Here is a 17,360-nt window from a genome sequence, read left to right on the forward strand (position 1 = left end):
CCCCCCCCAAAAAAAAAAAAGATTCTTTACTCAGGGACAAGATGTAAGCCCTAAATCATAAGACCTCCCCAAACAGGTTAATTTCCAAACGTAACCTGTAGGATAGTACTTCTTTATCTGGCCAGGTGACCTAATTGTTTTTTCTGGTAGACACCTTATGGCCCATTGTCTGATCTGTTTTTATTTTATTATTACCAAGGTAGCCACTGCCAAAATAATCTTACAAAGAAAGCCCTGACTGGGTAGAAATTAGATTCAGGTATATTGGTCAGGTAAGACACAGAGAAAGCAACTCAACAAAATGCAAGAAATAACAGAAACTATGTATTACTTAGAGATCCCAGAAAGAAGAGGTTAGCAAGCATTGAATGCCAGTAGGTACTGGGAAGCCATCTAGGGCATGTGTATTTTGCCATGTGGTTTTATAAGTTTTGCCTTATGTATTTTGATGATTTGTTTCATGAGCGTAGATATTAAGGATTATTATGTCTTCTTGTAGAATTGACTTCTTTATCTTTATGAAATCTCTTCATCCCTTGTATCTTTCCTTGACCTAAAATGTGATTTATCTAAATTTAAAATAGCTGTTCCATATTTCTTTCGATTAGGGCAAGAATGTCATATATTCCTCCATACCTTTATATTTCATGTATGTGTGTCTTTCAGTTTAAAATGGTTTTCATGTACACATTGCTGAGTCTTGTTTTATTTGTTGGGTTTTTTTTAGAGGCAGAGCCTTGCTGTCTTGCCCAGGCTGGAGTGCAGTGGCACAATCTCAGCTCACTGCAGCCTCCGCCTCCTGGGTTCGAGTGAATCTCATGCCTCAGCCTCCCGAGTAGCTGAGATTATAGGCATGCATCGCCACGCCAGGCTAATTTTTTTGTATTTTTAGTAAAGATGGGATTTCACCACATTGGCCAGGCTGGTCTCAAACTCCTGGCCTCAAGCAATGCACCCGCCTCAGCATTCCAAAATGCAGGGCTTACAGGCATGAGTCACCGTGCTGACCAGCCTTGTTTTTTTTATTCTATTCAGCCAGTCCATGTCTTTTTAACTGGTATGTATAGCTAATACACATTCAAAGTGGTATTGACATAATTGGTAATATGTATATATGTTATTGTTTTCTATTCTTCTACTTGACTGTTTTTTTAACTTCTTCACTTTTTCTGCTTTCATTTTAACTGAGCATTCTGTATGATTCTTTTTTTTTTTTTTTTTTTTGAGACGGAGTTTTGCTTTTGTCACCTAGGCTGGAGTACAATGGCACGATCTCGGCTCACTACAACCTCTGCCTCCCAGGTTCAAGCAATTCTCCTGCCTCAGCTTCCCAATAGCTGGGATTATAGGCATGCCACCATGCCCGGCTAATTTTTGTATTTTTAGTAGAGACGGAGTTTCACCATGTTGATCAGGCTAGTCTTGATCTCCTGACCTCGTGATCCACTTGCCTCGCCTCCCAAAGTGCTGGGATTACAGGCGTGAGCCACCACACCCGGCCATAAGTCTACTTGTTTCTTAAATTTTATTAGTGAATTCCCTAGAGTTTGTAGCACACCATTTACAACTAATGGACCTTCAGTTTCAAATAATGCTATACTGGCTTTGAGAGTAGCACTGGTATTACTTACTGTTCCAAATTCCTTCCTCCCATCCAATATAACATCACTGTCATTCATTTGCCCTATTGGAACCTGTTACTACCCAATACATTGCTAGTATTATTTCAAACAAATTTGTATCTGTTAGATCAGGTAGGTATAACAAAAATATTCCCTAATATAACTGGGTGCTTTTCAGTACCTTAATTTCTTTCTTTTTTTTTTTTCCGAGATGGAGTCTCACTCTGTTGCCCAGGCTGGAGTGCAGTGGTGCAATCTCAGCTCACTGCAACTTCCGCCTACTGGGTTTTAAGCAATTCTCTCTGCCTCAGCCTCCTGAGTAACTGAGATTACAAGGAGCTCACCACCACGCCCAAGCTGGAGTGCAGTGGCGCAATCTTGGCTCACTGCAAGCTCTGCTTCGCGGATTCACGCCATTCTCCTGCCTCAGCCTCCTGAGTAGCTGGGACTACAGGCGCCTGCCACCACACCTGGCTAATTTTTTTTTTTTGTATTAGGGGTTTCACTATGTTAGCCAGGATGGTCTCAATCTCCTGACCTCGTGATCCACCCACCTCGGCTTCCCAAAGTGCTGGGATTACAGGCATGAGCCACCACGCCTGGCCAATTTTTTTTGTATTTTTAGTAGAGACGGGGTTTCGCCATGTTGGCCAGGCTGGTTTTGAACTCCTGACCTCAGGTGATCCACCCGCCTTGGGCTCCCAACGTGCTGAGATTACAGGGATGAGCCATCGTGCCTGGCCTCCAGTACCCTAATTTCTGAAGGAAATTTTATCTCCAGCTTTTCTTCCCACGACTTAGTAGGTCTGCTGTGCGTCTTAACTGTAATCTGTTGTTCCAGGAGATCGCAAGCTTTTTGTGTATTTTGCAACATTTTGAAGCAGTTCTTGACACGTTTGACCCTGACTGGGTTCCATTACTGATGAAGTAGAAAAGAGAACCTCCTTTCAGACCTTTGGATAGTCCCCAGATGATTGGAAAATACAAAGGCAATAATTTGCAAATAAGATCTGATCTGCTACCTCTAGGGATCCACACTGAAAACTTGGTCTGCTGTCTTCAAGATTGGCTCTGATGTGAGGAGGGATTGGGCCAAGGACAGATAAAAACTCCACTAAGCTCTTCTACCATTTTTTGCTTTCCTTTTTCTGTGTGTTTATCTCCCTGTTAATAGTATGGGATGCCAAATATTATAGTTTCAAAATCCTTTATCTGTTTTTGGAAAGCTATAACTTTCTTGGTTAGAAGAGTTTTTTGGGGGATTTCTTTTTGTTTTGTTTTTTTTATTTGTTTGTTTGTTTATTTTTGAGACAGAGTCTCGCTCTGTCACCAGCCTGGACTGCAGTGGCACGATCTTGGCTTATTGCAGTGTCCGCCTCCCAGATTCAAGCAATTCTCTTGCCCCAGCCTCCTCAGTAGGTGGGATTACACGCCTGCACACCACCACACCCAGCTAAGTTTTTTGGTATTTTTAGTAGAGACAGGATTTCACCATGTTGGCCAGGATGGTCTCAATCTCCTGACCTTGTGGTCCACCCACCTCGGCCTCCCAAAGTGCTGGGATTACAGGCGTGAGCCACCGCGCCCGGCTGGTTAGAAGGTTTTTAACCTTTTCAGACATTGGGGACTTTTATTAGGTTTGGCAATATAATCTTTGTTGACTACTAAAAGTCTCTTTAGGAATTTAGGGAATATTATAGATAATCATGAGAGGTGACATTGAGTTTTTTCTTAGAACATGTGCAATCTTTCCCCGTCTTTCCTTCTCCTTTGTCATTATCCAATGCAAAATTTGTAATTTTTCCATTGAGATAGCGAGTTCTTTTTGGTTTTGTTTTTTGAGACAGAGTCTTGCTCTTTTCCCCAGGCTGGAGTCCAGTGGCACGATCTCAGTTTACTGCAACCTGTCTGCAATTCTGCAATTCAAGCAATTCTGTCTGCCTCAGCCTCCCAAGTAGCTGGGATTACAGGCGCCCGCCACAATGCCTGCCTAATTTTTGTACTTTTTAGGAGAGACGGAGTTTTGCCATGTTGGCCAGCTGGTCTTGAATTTCTGACCTCAGGTGATCCGCCCATCCGGCTTCCCAAAGTGCTAGGATTACAGGTGTGAGCCACCGTGCCCAGCCTGCGAAATATTTTTTAATAGTCTTTTGTCGTGCTTAACTACGTTTGGTCTAGAGGAAACCAGTTGCCAGTTTCCAAATGTTCTCTCTCAGTGTAATTGCAGAGGATGGGCTGAATATCCCATGTAACAAATTGCAACCAAACATGTGAAACGTTAGATACTAGGGTCCCTCAGTAGCGATCCAGTGTCCAGAGTGTTTACTCATAACTGTCTTAGTCTGATTTTGTTACTTATAACAGGATTACCTGAGCCTGGATAATTTATAAAAAACACTGTTTTTTATACTTCTGGAGGCTAGGAGGCCCAAGATCAAGGCTTGGCATCTGGTAAGAGCCTCCTTGCTGGTGGGGACTCTGCAGAGTCCCTAGGTGGCACAGGATATTGCATGGCCAGGGGCCCAGAGAAGAGTTCAGGTCTCTTCCTCTTCTCATAAGGACACTAGGCCTACTCCTGAGATACCCCGTTTATTCATTAAGCCATTTATCTATGAATGGATTAGTACATTCCTGAGGTCTAAACTCTCAAGATCCAATCAACTTTTTTTTTTTTTTTTTTTTTTGAGACAGAGTCTTGCTCTGTCACCCAGGCTGGAGTGCAGTGGCACGATCTTGGCTCACTGAAAGCTCTGCCTCCCGGGTTCACGCCATTCTCCTGCCTCAGCCTCCCAAGTAGCTAGGACTACAGGTGCCCGTCACCACACCCAGCTAATATTTTGTATTTTTAGTAGAGATGGAGTTTCACTGTATTAGCCAGGATGGTCTCAATCTCCTGACCTCCCAAAGTGCTGGAATTACAGGTGTGAGCCACCGCGCCCAGTCCCAATCAACTCTTAAAGCCCCACATTTCATTATTGTCATATTGAGGATGAAGTTTCAGCATGAGTTTTGGAGAGCACAAGCATTCACACCTAGCAGTGGCTAACAGGTATTCTCTCTCTGCTGACCATATAACAAACTTCCAAACTTTCAGAGGGGGAATAGGAGTTAAAATATATATTACATACATATATATTTTTACTTTTATTATATTTTTTGAGACAGGATCTCACTGTATTTTTTAAGCTGGAGTATAGTGGCATGATCACAGCTCACTGCAGCCCCAACCTCCTGGGCTTGGGTGATGCTCTCACCTCAGCATCCTGGATATCTGGGACTACAGGCATGTGCCACCACATCTTAGTATTTTTTTTATTATTATTATTATTTGTAGAGACAAGGTCTCACCATGTTGCCCAGGCTGGTCTCGAACTCCTGGGCTTAAGTGATGCACCTGTCTTGGCCTCCCAAAGTGCTGGGATTACAGGCATGAGCCACTGAGTCAGACCTAGTTTTATTTTTTGTTGAGAAAAGGGCTCACTATGTTACCCATGCTGGTCCTAAACTCCTGTTCTTAAGTGATCCTTCCACTTTGGCCTCCCAAAGTGATGGGATGGCAGGCCTGAGTCACCATGCCTGGCCCCTATATTTTGCATAAACAGTTTAGGTCCACTCAGCCTCTGCTTTAGTTACGTTGGTGGGACCCCTTTCTTAGTCCAGTGCCTAGACACCATGAAAGATCCAAGTTTGCAAACGAGCCTTTGTCAGGATATGCAGTTTCAGGACTGGGAGTGGTAATTCTCCTACACAATAGGTAGTCATACTTTGTCATGACAAGAACTACACAAACCGCTGTAGAAATAGACATCAGGGGTGACGCAGGCAATAAGACTCACTTAACTCACCAACAAGAGGCAGGTTCCTATTCGACTGTTACTTTACCAAACACATTCAGCTAAAGCATCACAATGGTTTTGTTGGAAAAAGTGAGTGTAGACAGAATAAGAGTGGGTTGACTATGTCATTGAATAAATGCTTGGAAACCACAGCATCATGCAAAGTTTATGCAGTGAGTATGGATTCTCAGTGCTGTCCATCTCAACCTTCCTCCTCTGCACATGTGGGATGTTTCAGGACTCAGTGGCCTTTGAAGATGTGGCTGTGAACTTCACACAAGAGGAGTGGGCTTTGCTGGGTCCATCACAGAAGAGTCTCTACAGAAATGTCATGCAGGAAACCATTAGGAATCTGGACTGTATAGGTAAGGATGACATCATCTCTTCACTCAGTCAATTGGAGACATTTGTTTCCTGGTCATCAACGCTGTTCATGATTTGATATATGGAAAGGGCATATGGTTGGCCCTTGAACAACACAGGGTTTAGAGGTGCCAGCCCCTCAAGTAGACTTGCATCCTTTAATAACTTTTTTTGTCCCCCACAACTTAACCACTAATAATCTATTGTTGACTGGCCCACTTATCGATAACATAAACATTAGATTAATCCATATATTGTATGTCACATGTATTATATACTGTACTCTCACAATAAAGTGAGCTAGGGAAGGAAAATGTTGATGAGAATCATAAGAAGAGAAACTGGCCGGACGCGGTGGCTCACGCCTGTAATCCCAGGACCTTGGGAGGCCGAGGCGGATGGATCACGAAGTCAGGAGATCGAGACCATCCTGGCTAATGGTGATTAGCCCATTTAATTTAGTAGAAACCCTGTTTCTACTAAAATTACAAGAAAAATTAGCCAGGCGTGGTGGCGGGCGCCTGTAGTCCCAGCTACTCGGGAGGCTGAGGCAGGAGAATGGCGTGAACCCGGGAGGCAGAGCTTACAGTGAGCTGAGATCGTGCCCACTGCTCTCCAGCCTCAGTGACAGAGCAAGACTCCGTCTCAAAAAAAAAAAGAAGAGCAACTATATTTACTATTCATTAAGTGGAAGTAGATCATCATAAAGGTTCTCACTCTTGTCGTCTTCACATTGAGTGGGCTGAGGAAGAGGAGGGGTTGGTCTTGCCATCCCAGGGGTAGCAGAGACTGAAGAACATGCGTGTATAAGTGGAGCTGTGCAGTTCAAACCCATGTTGTTGAAGAGTCACATGTACTTTGGTGAATGAATCATGCCTGATTGCAGTACATGTAAAATCTTAAGAGTTTTTCTACAATTTTGTAAAAATTTTTAGTGATTTTCCTGGGTCTACCTTTTAGAAACGAAATGGGAGGACCAGAACATTGGAGATCAGTGCCAAAATCCCAGGAGAAATCTAAGGTAATTTGTGCTCACAAAAGAAAGCTATGTCGCTGCAGTGGTTCATAGAATGATAAGAGAATTTTAAAAACAAGCAGAGAAAGTAAACAAGCCCAGCTTAAATTTATTCATTCTAATAATTCTTTTTCTGACCAAGCACAGTGGCTTACACATGTAATCTCAGCACTTTGGGAGGCCAAGGTGGGAGGATTACTTGAGTCTAGGAGTTTGAGATCAGCCAGGGCAACATAGTGAGATCCCCATCTCTAATAAAAAAAATTTTCCCCAGGAACATATAGTTAAATGTGACATAGCTATTCAGTCTTTGCAAAATAGTTCCCTTGGAAATGGAATTAAGAATCTCCATGTGGGCCAGGAGTGGTGGCTCACGCCTATAATCCCAGCACTTTCGGGGGCTGAGGTGGGTAGATCACCCGAGGTTGGGAGTTCAAGACCAGCCTGGCCAACATGGAGAAACCCCGTCTCTACTAAAAATACAAAATTAGCCAGGCGTGGTGGCGCATGCCTGTAATCCTAGTTACTTGGGGGGCTGAGGCAGGAGGATTGCTTGAACCTGGGAGGCAGAGGTTGCGGTGAGCCGAGATTGCGCCATTGCATTCCAGCCTGGGCAACAAGCGCAAAGCTCCGTTTCAAAAAAAAGAAAGAAAGAAAGAAAGAATCTCCATGTGAATATCACTGTTTTGCTAATAGCTGTCATGGGACCATCTTACACAGCACTGTCTCTTCACATTCAAACGGGATGAAGCCTGTACTTTGCATGATAATGTTAAAAATGTAAATCTAGTACTTCAATACATATAAAATCACTCGTAAACAAACCTTTAGTAATGTATTTCTTATTTGTTACAGAAGTCATACATGTGAAATTAAAGATGATAGTCAATGTGGAGAAACTTTTGGCCAGATTCCAGATAGTATTGTGAACAAGAACACTCCTCAAGTAAATCCATGTGACAGCAGTGAGTGTGGAGAAGTCGCCATGGGTCATTCATCTCTTAATTGCAACATCAGAGTTGACACTGGACACAAATCATGTGAGCATCAGGAATATGGAGAGAAGCCGTATACACATAAACAACGTGGGAAAACCATCAGTCATCAGCACTCCTTTCAGACACATGAAAGGCCTCCCACCGGAAAGAAACCCTTCGATTGTAAAGAATGCGCAAAAACCTTTAGTTCTCTTGGAAACCTTCGCAGACACATGGCGGCACACCATGGAGATGGACCTTATAAATGTAAGTTGTGTGGGAAAGCCTTTGTTTGGCCCAGTTTATTTCATTTGCACGAAAGAACGCACACTGGAGAGAAACCGTATGAATGTAAGCAGTGTTCCAAAGCCTTTCCTTTTTACAGTTCCTATCTAAGACATGAGAGAATCCACACGGGAGAGAAAGCGTATGAATGTAAACAGTGTTCCAAAGCCTTTCCTGATTACAGTACCTATCTAAGACATGAAAGAACTCACACCGGAGAGAAACCCTATAAATGTACACAATGTGGGAAAGCCTTCAGCTGTTACTATTACACTCGACTCCACGAAAGGACTCACACGGGAGAACAACCCTATGCATGTCAGCAATGTGGGAAAACGTTTTATCATCACACAAGCTTTCGAAGACACATGATAAGGCACACTGGAGATGGACCTCATAAATGTAAGATATGTGGGAAAGGCTTTGATTGTCCTAGTTCGGTTCGAAATCATGAAACGACTCACACTGGAGAGAAACTCTATGAATGTAAGCAGTGTGGGAAAGTTTTATCTCATAGCTCGAGCTTTCGAAGTCACATGATAACACACACAGGAGATGGACCCCAGAAATGCAAGATATGTGGGAAAGCCTTCGGTTGTCCCAGTTTATTTCAAAGACACGAAAGGACTCACACTGGAGAGAAACCCTATCAATGTAAACAATGTGGTAAAGCCTTCAGTCTGTCCGGTTCCCTTCGAAGACATGAAGCAACTCACACTGGAGTGAAACCGTATAAATGTAAATGTGGGAAAGCCTTTAGCGATCTCTCTTCCTTTCAAAATCATGAGACAACGCACACTGGAGAGAAGCCGTATGAGTGTAAGGAATGTGGGAAAGCATTCAGTTGTTTCAAATACCTTTCTCAGCATAAAAGGATCCACACAGTAGAAAAACCTTATGAGTGTAAAACATGTAGGAAAGCCTTCAGTCATTTCAGTAACTTAAAAGTCCACGAAAGGATTCACTCTGGAGAGAAGCCGTATGAATGTAAGGAATGTGGGAAAGCATTCTCTTGGCTCACTTGCCTTCTAAGACATGAAAGAATTCACACTGGAGAGAAACCCTATGAATGTCTCCAATGTGGTAAAGCCTTCACTCGTTCCCGTTTCCTTCGAGGACATGAAAAAACTCACACTGGAGAGAAGCTGTATGAATGTAAGGAATGTGGGAAGGCACTGAGTTCTCTCCGTTCCTTGCATAGACATAAAAGGACTCACTGGAAAGATACTCTGTAAATGTATGGAATGTGGGAAAACATTCAGTACTTTTATTCAATTTCAGAAACTGAAAGAACTCACTTTGGAGATAGACCCTATGAATGTAAACACGGGATAAAGCCTTAAGTAGTTTCAATTTTTTAAATACAGTTATCCCCCAATATATTGCAAGGGATTGGTTTCAGCACCCCCTAAATCCACAGATGTCAAGTCCTTTGTTATATGGCATATTTGCATGTAAACTATGCACATCCTCCTGTATACTGTGTAAGTCATCTCTAGATTACTTTTAATACCTCATACATTGTAAAAGCTATGTAAATAGTTGTTTGATTGTATTGTTTAGAGAATCATGACAAGAAAAATAGTCTCTGCGTGTTCAACGCAGACACAACCATTGCAGGCCCACCTACAGAGTATATGTCACCCAGAACATTAAAATTTCTTCGTTTTAACATTCACAGATTGCTTTTGTTTTGTGACCTGAACGAGCATGTGAACACTCATCAAAATCCTGCTTCTCTCTTGATAACCCAAGTATAATGATGATGATGATGATGATGATGATGATTGCTGGATGGTGCCTAACACTGTCACGTGTTGTAGCATTGTAGATAAGCAGTGAGACATCAGGCTAAGTTGAATCTTGACAGATGTCAGGATGATCATCAGTGTTGAAAGAACTAGGTTCTGATGCAGATGTTGACTTGTTGGAGGAGGCCAAATAATACTACTGTCAAGATCTGTTCAGCTTCAGTGCTGCAGATCCTTAACCATGGAAGGTTCTGTGTTTATGTTTGCAGGTGCTTAGTGAGAAGTGTAGGAAGCTACTTTTTCTTTTTTTTTTGAGTCATCAAAAAAATCTTGCACTGTTTGTTGGCATGTTATTCCGTGGGTGACATGGAGGCTTAGTTCCATCAAAGGATCTTACTTGAGGATGATGAACTTTCTTAATACTTTTGTCTATTGAAAAACTGCACATGTTTCAAGTGTCCAAATCTGTGGCCCTGCCTCTTTTAAGTCATCGTCATCATCATCAATCTATAGAGCATTTCAGCACATCTTTGAGTTCCTTGTTGTAAGAATTTACGCTCTTCTGTGTGTTCCTCCACATCGTCTGCAGTCCTGTCAGAGATAGCCTTTCTTACCAACTTCCCTTGCAATATTTAAGATATTCTTGGCCAGGCGCGGTGGCTCATGCCTGTAATCCCAACACTGGGAGGCCGAGGAGGGTGGGTCACCTGAGGTCAGGAGTTCGAGACCAGCCTGAGCAATATGATGAAACCCTGTCTTTACTAAAAATACAAAAATTAGCCAGGTGTGGTGGCATGCACCTGTAATCTCAGCCACTCAGGAGGCTGAGACAGGAGAATCACTTTAACCCAGGAGGTGGAGGTTGCAATGAGCCGAGATCACACCATTGCACTCCAGCCTGGGCAACAGAGTGAGACTCCATCTCGGGGAAAAAAAAAAAAAAAAAGATATTCTTAACTATTGCATCAATAGTGGGGAAGCCCCTGAAATCATTGACTCCCTCTCTCTATAATGGCTTCCAGCTTGCTTTGGGGTTCTTGAGCTTTGGGGCATCTATAGCCTCTGCAGTGAGAACTGTTGCATGTGCAATTGTGAAGTGCTTTCATAAATCCACTATGGTACAGTCAGAGTTAGCATCAGGATGGCATGAATCCTCCCGAAGGTCAGGTAAGTATAAGTCACCTTAATCTACTTGATTATGCCTTAATTGAGTAGCTGTCACTGTGATGTAGTGTTAGGAGCAGGGACATCACTTCCACATTCTTAGTGGCAAAGCAGAGATTGGAGATGATCAGGAGCATTGTCAATTATGAGAAGGACCTTGAGTGGCAGTCCCTTCTCTTCAAGGTATTTCTCTTTTTTTTTGAGATAGAGTCTCACTCTGTCACCAGGCTGGAGTGCAGTGGCGCGATCTCAGCTCACTGCAACCTCTGCCTCCCAGGTTCAAGCGATTCTCCTGCCTCAGCCTCCCGAGTAGCTGAGACTACAGGCACATGCCACCAAGCCCAGCTAATTTTTGTATTTTTTTTTTTTTTTTTTTTTTTTACTAGAGATGGAGTTTCACCATGTTGGCCAGGATGGTCTCGATCTCTTGGCCTCGTGATCTGCCCACCTCAGCCTCCCAAAGTGCTGGGATTACAGGTGTGAGCCACTGCGCCCAGCCTCTTCAAGACATTTCTTCCTTTTTTTTTTTTTTTTTCCTGGAGATGAAGTCTTGCTTTGTCACCCAGGTTGGAGAGCAGTGGCGCGATCTTGGCTCACTGTAACCTCCATCTCCTGGGTTCATGCAATTCTCCTGCCTCAGCCGCCTGAGTAGCTGGGATTACAGGCATGCGCCACCACGCCTGGCTAATTTTTGCATTTTTAGTAGAGACAGGGTTTCACCATATTGGTCAGGCTGGTCTTGAACTCCTGACCTCAAGTGATCCACCCACTTCAGCCTCCCAAAGTGCTGAGATTACAGGCGTGAGCCACCACGTCCAGCCTCTTCAAGGTATTTCTTCACATCAGGAATGAAGCTTTGGTAGAACCATTCCAAGGACAAGATGGCCATTACCCAAGCCTTCTTGTATTTTTGCCAGAAAGGAGGCAGGCAAGTTTTGCTTTTGTTCTAAAGGACCTAGGGATTATTTGCTCAAGAGCCAAGGCCTGGCTTGTTCTTGTGACCTGCCACATTGCCACACTGCACCAGAGTAGGTGATCTTTCCGGGCCCTGAACCCCAGGGCCTCCTTGGCAGTCATGGATGTAGGTACCACTGGACCTCTTTTTTTTTCTAGGGCTTACCCAATTCATTGCAATGGAGGACTTGCTTTGGAAGGTAGACTTTCTTTTTATGAGTTTTGTGAGCTCTGCTGGGAACGCTAATATTGCGTTGGCATAAGCCAGTGTCAATTCTCCTATAGTCTTTAAATGTTTGAGGCTCTGGTGCTTTATGTAGCTAGCGCAGCCAGACAATACTGGCCTGAAACTCCTTTTTCTTGCTCTCCTCAACCTTCTCACAGTGGTATTCATAAAGGCTGTTTTTTCACACTTTATTTTATTATTAAAAGGGATGTTGTTTAGCGATGTGTCCTCTAGCCACACACTTAATGCTTTCTCAGTCTTTATACTCAGTCTGTCATGAAGCAGAGGAGTCGTTTTTCCCATTATAGAGGCAGCTCTAAGACTTCCAAGAATTTCAGCTTCTTTCTGCTTTAGTGTGTGAATGCTTAGTTTGTTCTTACCATGTGGCCCACTTTCAAAAGTGACATGGCATTTTTCAAAACACCTCTCTAAGATTTTTTTTTTCTCATTGAGAAATAGCACTTTTTGCTCCCTGCTAGCCTTTTAGGGATAGCTTTGACCACTTGATTAGTTTTTAGGACCCATTTTTCCATCTTTTTACATATGGCATCTCAAGGGACTCTGAACAGACAAAACAAGAATTGAAAAACAAGAGCAAAGTTGGTAGACTGACACTTCCTGATTTCAAAACTTAGAGCAAATTTATACTAATAAAAAAAATTTAGTGTCAGCATACTGACACAGAAATAGACAATTGTGACAAAATACACAGGACAGAAATACATGTTTGCCTAGTGTCCAACAATTTTTGACACGCATACTATGATGATACAATGGAAGATAAGATCGTGTTTCCATAGACTGATGCTGGAGGAAAATGCACATCCATATGCAACAGAATGAAAATGTACCCTTCCCTGGCCAGGCACGGTGGCTCACGCCTGTAATCCCAGCACTTTGGGAGGCAAAGGCTGGCAAATCACCTGAGTTCGGGAGTTCAAAACCAGCCTGACCACACCGTCTCTATTAAAAATACAAAATTAGCTGGGCATGGTAGCGCATTCCTGTAATCCCAGCTACTTGGGAGGTTGAGGAAAGAGAATCGCTTGAACCCAGGAGGTGGAGGTTGCAGTGAGCTGAGATCGCTCCACTGCCCTCCAGCCTGGTGACAGAGTGAGACTCCGTCTCAAAAAAAAAAAAAAAGTATATGGCAAAAGCTTTATGAACCTGGATTTTCCAATGATTTCCTGGATATGACACCAAAGGCATGACCCGTAAGAGAAAAAAGAAATGGAAATGCATGAAATTTTAAAACTTTTGGCATCAAAATAGACAACCCATAGAATGAGAGAAAGCATTTCCATTCGTGTATCTGACAAGAAATTAATATGCAGACTGCTGAGAGAACTCTAAAAAGTCAATGACAAAAAGCAGACCGCCTGTTATAGAATAAATGTGTCCTCATAAAATTCACTCATTCTAATCCATTTCCCTAATGTGACAGAATTAGGGAATGTCTTCTTTGGGATATAATACAGACTAGGTTAGATCATGAGAGTGGAGCCTCAATAATGAAATCAGTTACCTATTGTGAATCCTCCCAACAGCTTGCTTTTTTGCTCTCTGCCTTGGGGGATACATTAAGATAGCTATCTATGAGGCTAGGCATGGTGGTTCTTGCCTGCAATTCAAGCACTCTGGGAGGCTGAGGTGGGCAGATCACTTGAGCCCAGGAGTTCAAGACCAGCCTGGGCAACATGATAAAGTCCCATTTCTACAAAGAATAAAAAAATGAGCTGGGCATGGTGGCACACGCCTGTAGTTCCAGCTACTCGGGAGACTGAAGTGGGAGGATCACCCAAGCCCAGGGAAGCTGAGGCTGCAGTGAGCCATGATCATGCCACTGCACTACATGCAGCCTGGGTGACAGAGTGAGACTGTGTCTCAACAAACAAACAAACAAAGCTATCTGTGAATCAGAAAATCGGCCCTCATCAGACACTAAATCTGCCAGTACCTAAATTTGTTGTAATTTTGTCTTTGGACACTGGTAGGAGCTCACAAAAGAGGACAGGCAGGCCCCGTATGGTGGCTCATGCCTATAATGCCAGCACTTTGGGAGGATGAGGAAGGAGGATCGCTTGAGCCCAGGAGTTCAAGACCAGCCTAGGCAGTGTGGCAAGACCCCATCTATAAAAAATAAAAATAAAAAGAGGCATAAAGCAAGTTTTCATCTTACTAGGGCACATAAAAAATCATGTACAAAATTTTGGTGGATATATGGACAATAAAGGCAATACTGATGTGGTCTCAGAATTGAGGATAATATTATTGCATAATACAGAAAAGATGAACCGTTGTAGAAAGTGGCAAAGAACTTGGTGCATTGTACTTCAGTGCTATTTTGGAGAAAGTAGAACTAAGAAGTGATGAAATTTGATATTGAGCCGACAATATTTCTTGGAAGTGTTGAAAAAAGCGACTTGGTTCCTCTTGACTGCATATACTAAAATGTGAGGAGAGACCAGGCTTGGTGGCTCACACCTGTAATCCCAGCACTTTCGGAGGCTGAGGCGGGCAGATCACTTTAGGTTAGGAGCTCGAATCCAGCCTGGCCAATGTGGTGAAACCCTGTCTCTACTAAAAATACAAAAAATTAGCCAGGTGTGGTGGCGCATGCCTGTAATCCCAGCTGCTCGGGAGGCTAAGGCAGGAGAATCGCTTGAACTCGGGTGGCGGAGGTTGCAGTGAGCCGTGATCACATCAGTGCACTCCAGCCTGGGTGACAGGCTGCCTCAAATAAATAAATAAATAAAATGTGAGTAGAGAAAAATGTTGGAGATGGAAATATTCAGCAAGAAGAAATTGAAATGAAAATGTTTAGAAAAGGATTATTGCAAAGATGAAAAGGCATGTTGGGAAGAGCGCACCAAGGGTGTGTCCAAGACCTTTTGATAGGAAGAGTGGCATGCTTGCCAACCATGGACTTAGCCACCTCTGCAGTAAAATAGCCCCTTTGAACTGAAAGTGAAGATCACAGGAAGAAAGGAATGAAAGCTGTTGAACCTGTGTTATTTTACAGGAATCATCCATAGAGCCGAATGTGTGGTATTCTTAGAGGCAAGAGAAGAGGGATCCCTGTAGCTATTTAGAGGTTATGAAGGCTGCCTCCTGAGTATAAACAGTAGGGAACATTTTGAAGTGTCCACAAACAAGATGAGCTAAACCCAGAAGTGTGGATGCGGCGCCATCAAACGCTATTTGGGTTTGACCCGTGTCTAACAGAGTTGCTGGGACACAATTGCTGTGTCCCAATTCCTTGAGGGCAGAGTACCAAATGAAAAGGGATTATTATTTAGCCTTCATAAGATCTTATGAAGTTTACCTTTCTAGGTTTTGGACTTGCTTGGGAACTGTCAGTCTTCTACCCGTTATATTGCTCCCCTTTGGAATAGCCTTGTTTATCTTATAACTGTTCCACCATTATATTTTACAAGCACACAACTGATTTGATTTTACATCGGGAGAAGAATGTTGGCTCAGCGTGAATGTTACCTCAACTCTCACCTCTATCTGATTCAGATGCTGTTTAAATGAGACTTCGATTTTAGGCTTCAGAGTTAATGATAGAATGAGTCAAGACTTTTGGTGGTATTAGGATGGAATAAATGATCATTCCGCATGTGAGGAAATAAACTGGGGTGGCGAGTACAATATTATTGAGTTTATTTGTCCCCTGAAATTCGTATGTTGAAAGCCTACTCTCTAATATATGGAATGAGGAGATGGGATCTCTGGGAGGTCATTAGGATGAAATGAGACCATGAGGGTAGGGCCCTCATGAATAGGGTTAAGAGGGTAAATTTTGGCCAGGCACAGTGGCTGATCCCTGTAATCCCAGAACTTTGGGAGGCTGAGGCAGGGGGATCACAAGGTCAGGAGATCGAGACCATCCTGGCCAACATGGTGAAACCCCGTCTCTACTAAAAATACAAAAATTAGCTGGGTGTGGTGGCGCACGCCTATAGTCCCAGCTAGTCGGGAGGCTGAGGCAGGAGAATTGCTTGAACCCAGGAGGCAGAGGTTGCAGTGAACCGAGATCGTGCCATTGCATTCCAACTTGGTGACAGAGTGAGACCCCGTCTCAAAAAAAAAAAAAAAAAGAGAGAGTAAATTTTATTTTATGTGTATTTTTGCACCATAAATAAAGTCGGGGGAAAAGCCACAGTAGTGCAGAGATTTGGATTATCAAGATACCAAGCAGCCCTTGGTCACATTTTTCCTTGTCCTGAGCACTTTGTTCATTTTCTTCTGTCCATGAAAACCCTGTTCCCATGCAGTCCCTTTGACTGTCAGGCAACCTTTAGATTTGATCCCCAGGCTTAGGTCACCTACTGCCACACAGCTTTGCTCCCAGTTTGCACCATACTGACTTTGGACCCATGGATGATGCTAACACCTTCCTGTTGTCTATTTAGAAGGAACTGTCTTCATTTCCTCTGCATAATATTCATAAGCTGAAGTTGAGCCACTAAAAAGTTTTATTCATGATTGAGTCTTCTAAAATATGAGAAAAATTAAGCAGCACAAACTAAAAATAACAATAAAGTAGAAAAGAATTTCCTAACTATAAAAAATTGAGAACATATAATGCAACATAAGGGATTGTTGAAATGTAATTCTGTACCTGGGCTAGAAGTTCAGGAAATGGATATAGAGAGATCATGACCTGCACAAGAAACAATTTTCTGATTCTAATTGTAGAGTGAATGGTGAAGGGGAAATATGTAATATAACATGGAAATTTCCAGGTTGGATGGATGAGGGAAATCTTATCCTCATAATGTTATAGAATGTATGTAGAGTTCATTTTTAATTTAGGAAGGACAGTAAATTCTGCTTTCATCCAATATGTCTTTACAATGTAGGATGACTTGAGGTTCTGTCATGTTTACTCAAGTGTTTATCATGTAAATTACTTACCACAATCAGGATCAATTCTCCAGTGATCTATGGATAAATTCCAGTGATATACAAGCATATTTATCCTCTAAAGCCCTATTTTTTTTTTTTTTTTTGAGATGGAGTCTCACTCTCTTGCCCGGGCTGGAGTGCAGTGGCGTGATCTTGGCTCACTGCAAGCTCCACCTCCCGGGTTCACGCCATTCTCCTGTCTCAGCCTCCCGAGTAGCTGGGACTACAGGCGCCCACCACCACGCCCGGCTAA

General features: G+C 42.9%; 1 protein-coding gene across 2 annotated transcripts in view; it reads left to right on the forward strand.

The window, feature by feature from the left end:
- ZNF823 (zinc finger protein 823) overlaps positions 1-9,776 on the forward strand; it is a 23,524-nt gene extending 13,748 nt beyond the window's left edge. The window contains exons 2-4 of one of the 2 annotated variants that reach the window (XM_011994040.1): positions 5,697-5,823; positions 6,782-6,842; positions 7,692-9,776. In XM_011994040.1, the coding sequence (XP_011849430.1) occupies positions 5,697-5,823; positions 6,782-6,842; positions 7,692-9,333 (1,830 nt within the window). In that variant the 3' untranslated portion in view covers positions 9,334-9,776. The remainder of the gene's footprint in view (positions 1-5,696; positions 5,824-6,781; positions 6,843-7,691) is intronic. The other variant, XM_011994041.1, reaches the window with a different exon arrangement.
- The last annotated feature ends 7,584 nt before the right edge of the window (positions 9,777-17,360 follow it).

Source organism: Mandrillus leucophaeus, unplaced genomic scaffold, assembly GCF_000951045.1.
Source record: "Mandrillus leucophaeus isolate KB7577 unplaced genomic scaffold, Mleu.le_1.0 Scaffold440, whole genome shotgun sequence".
Lineage (NCBI taxonomy): Eukaryota > Metazoa > Chordata > Mammalia > Primates > Cercopithecidae > Mandrillus > Mandrillus leucophaeus.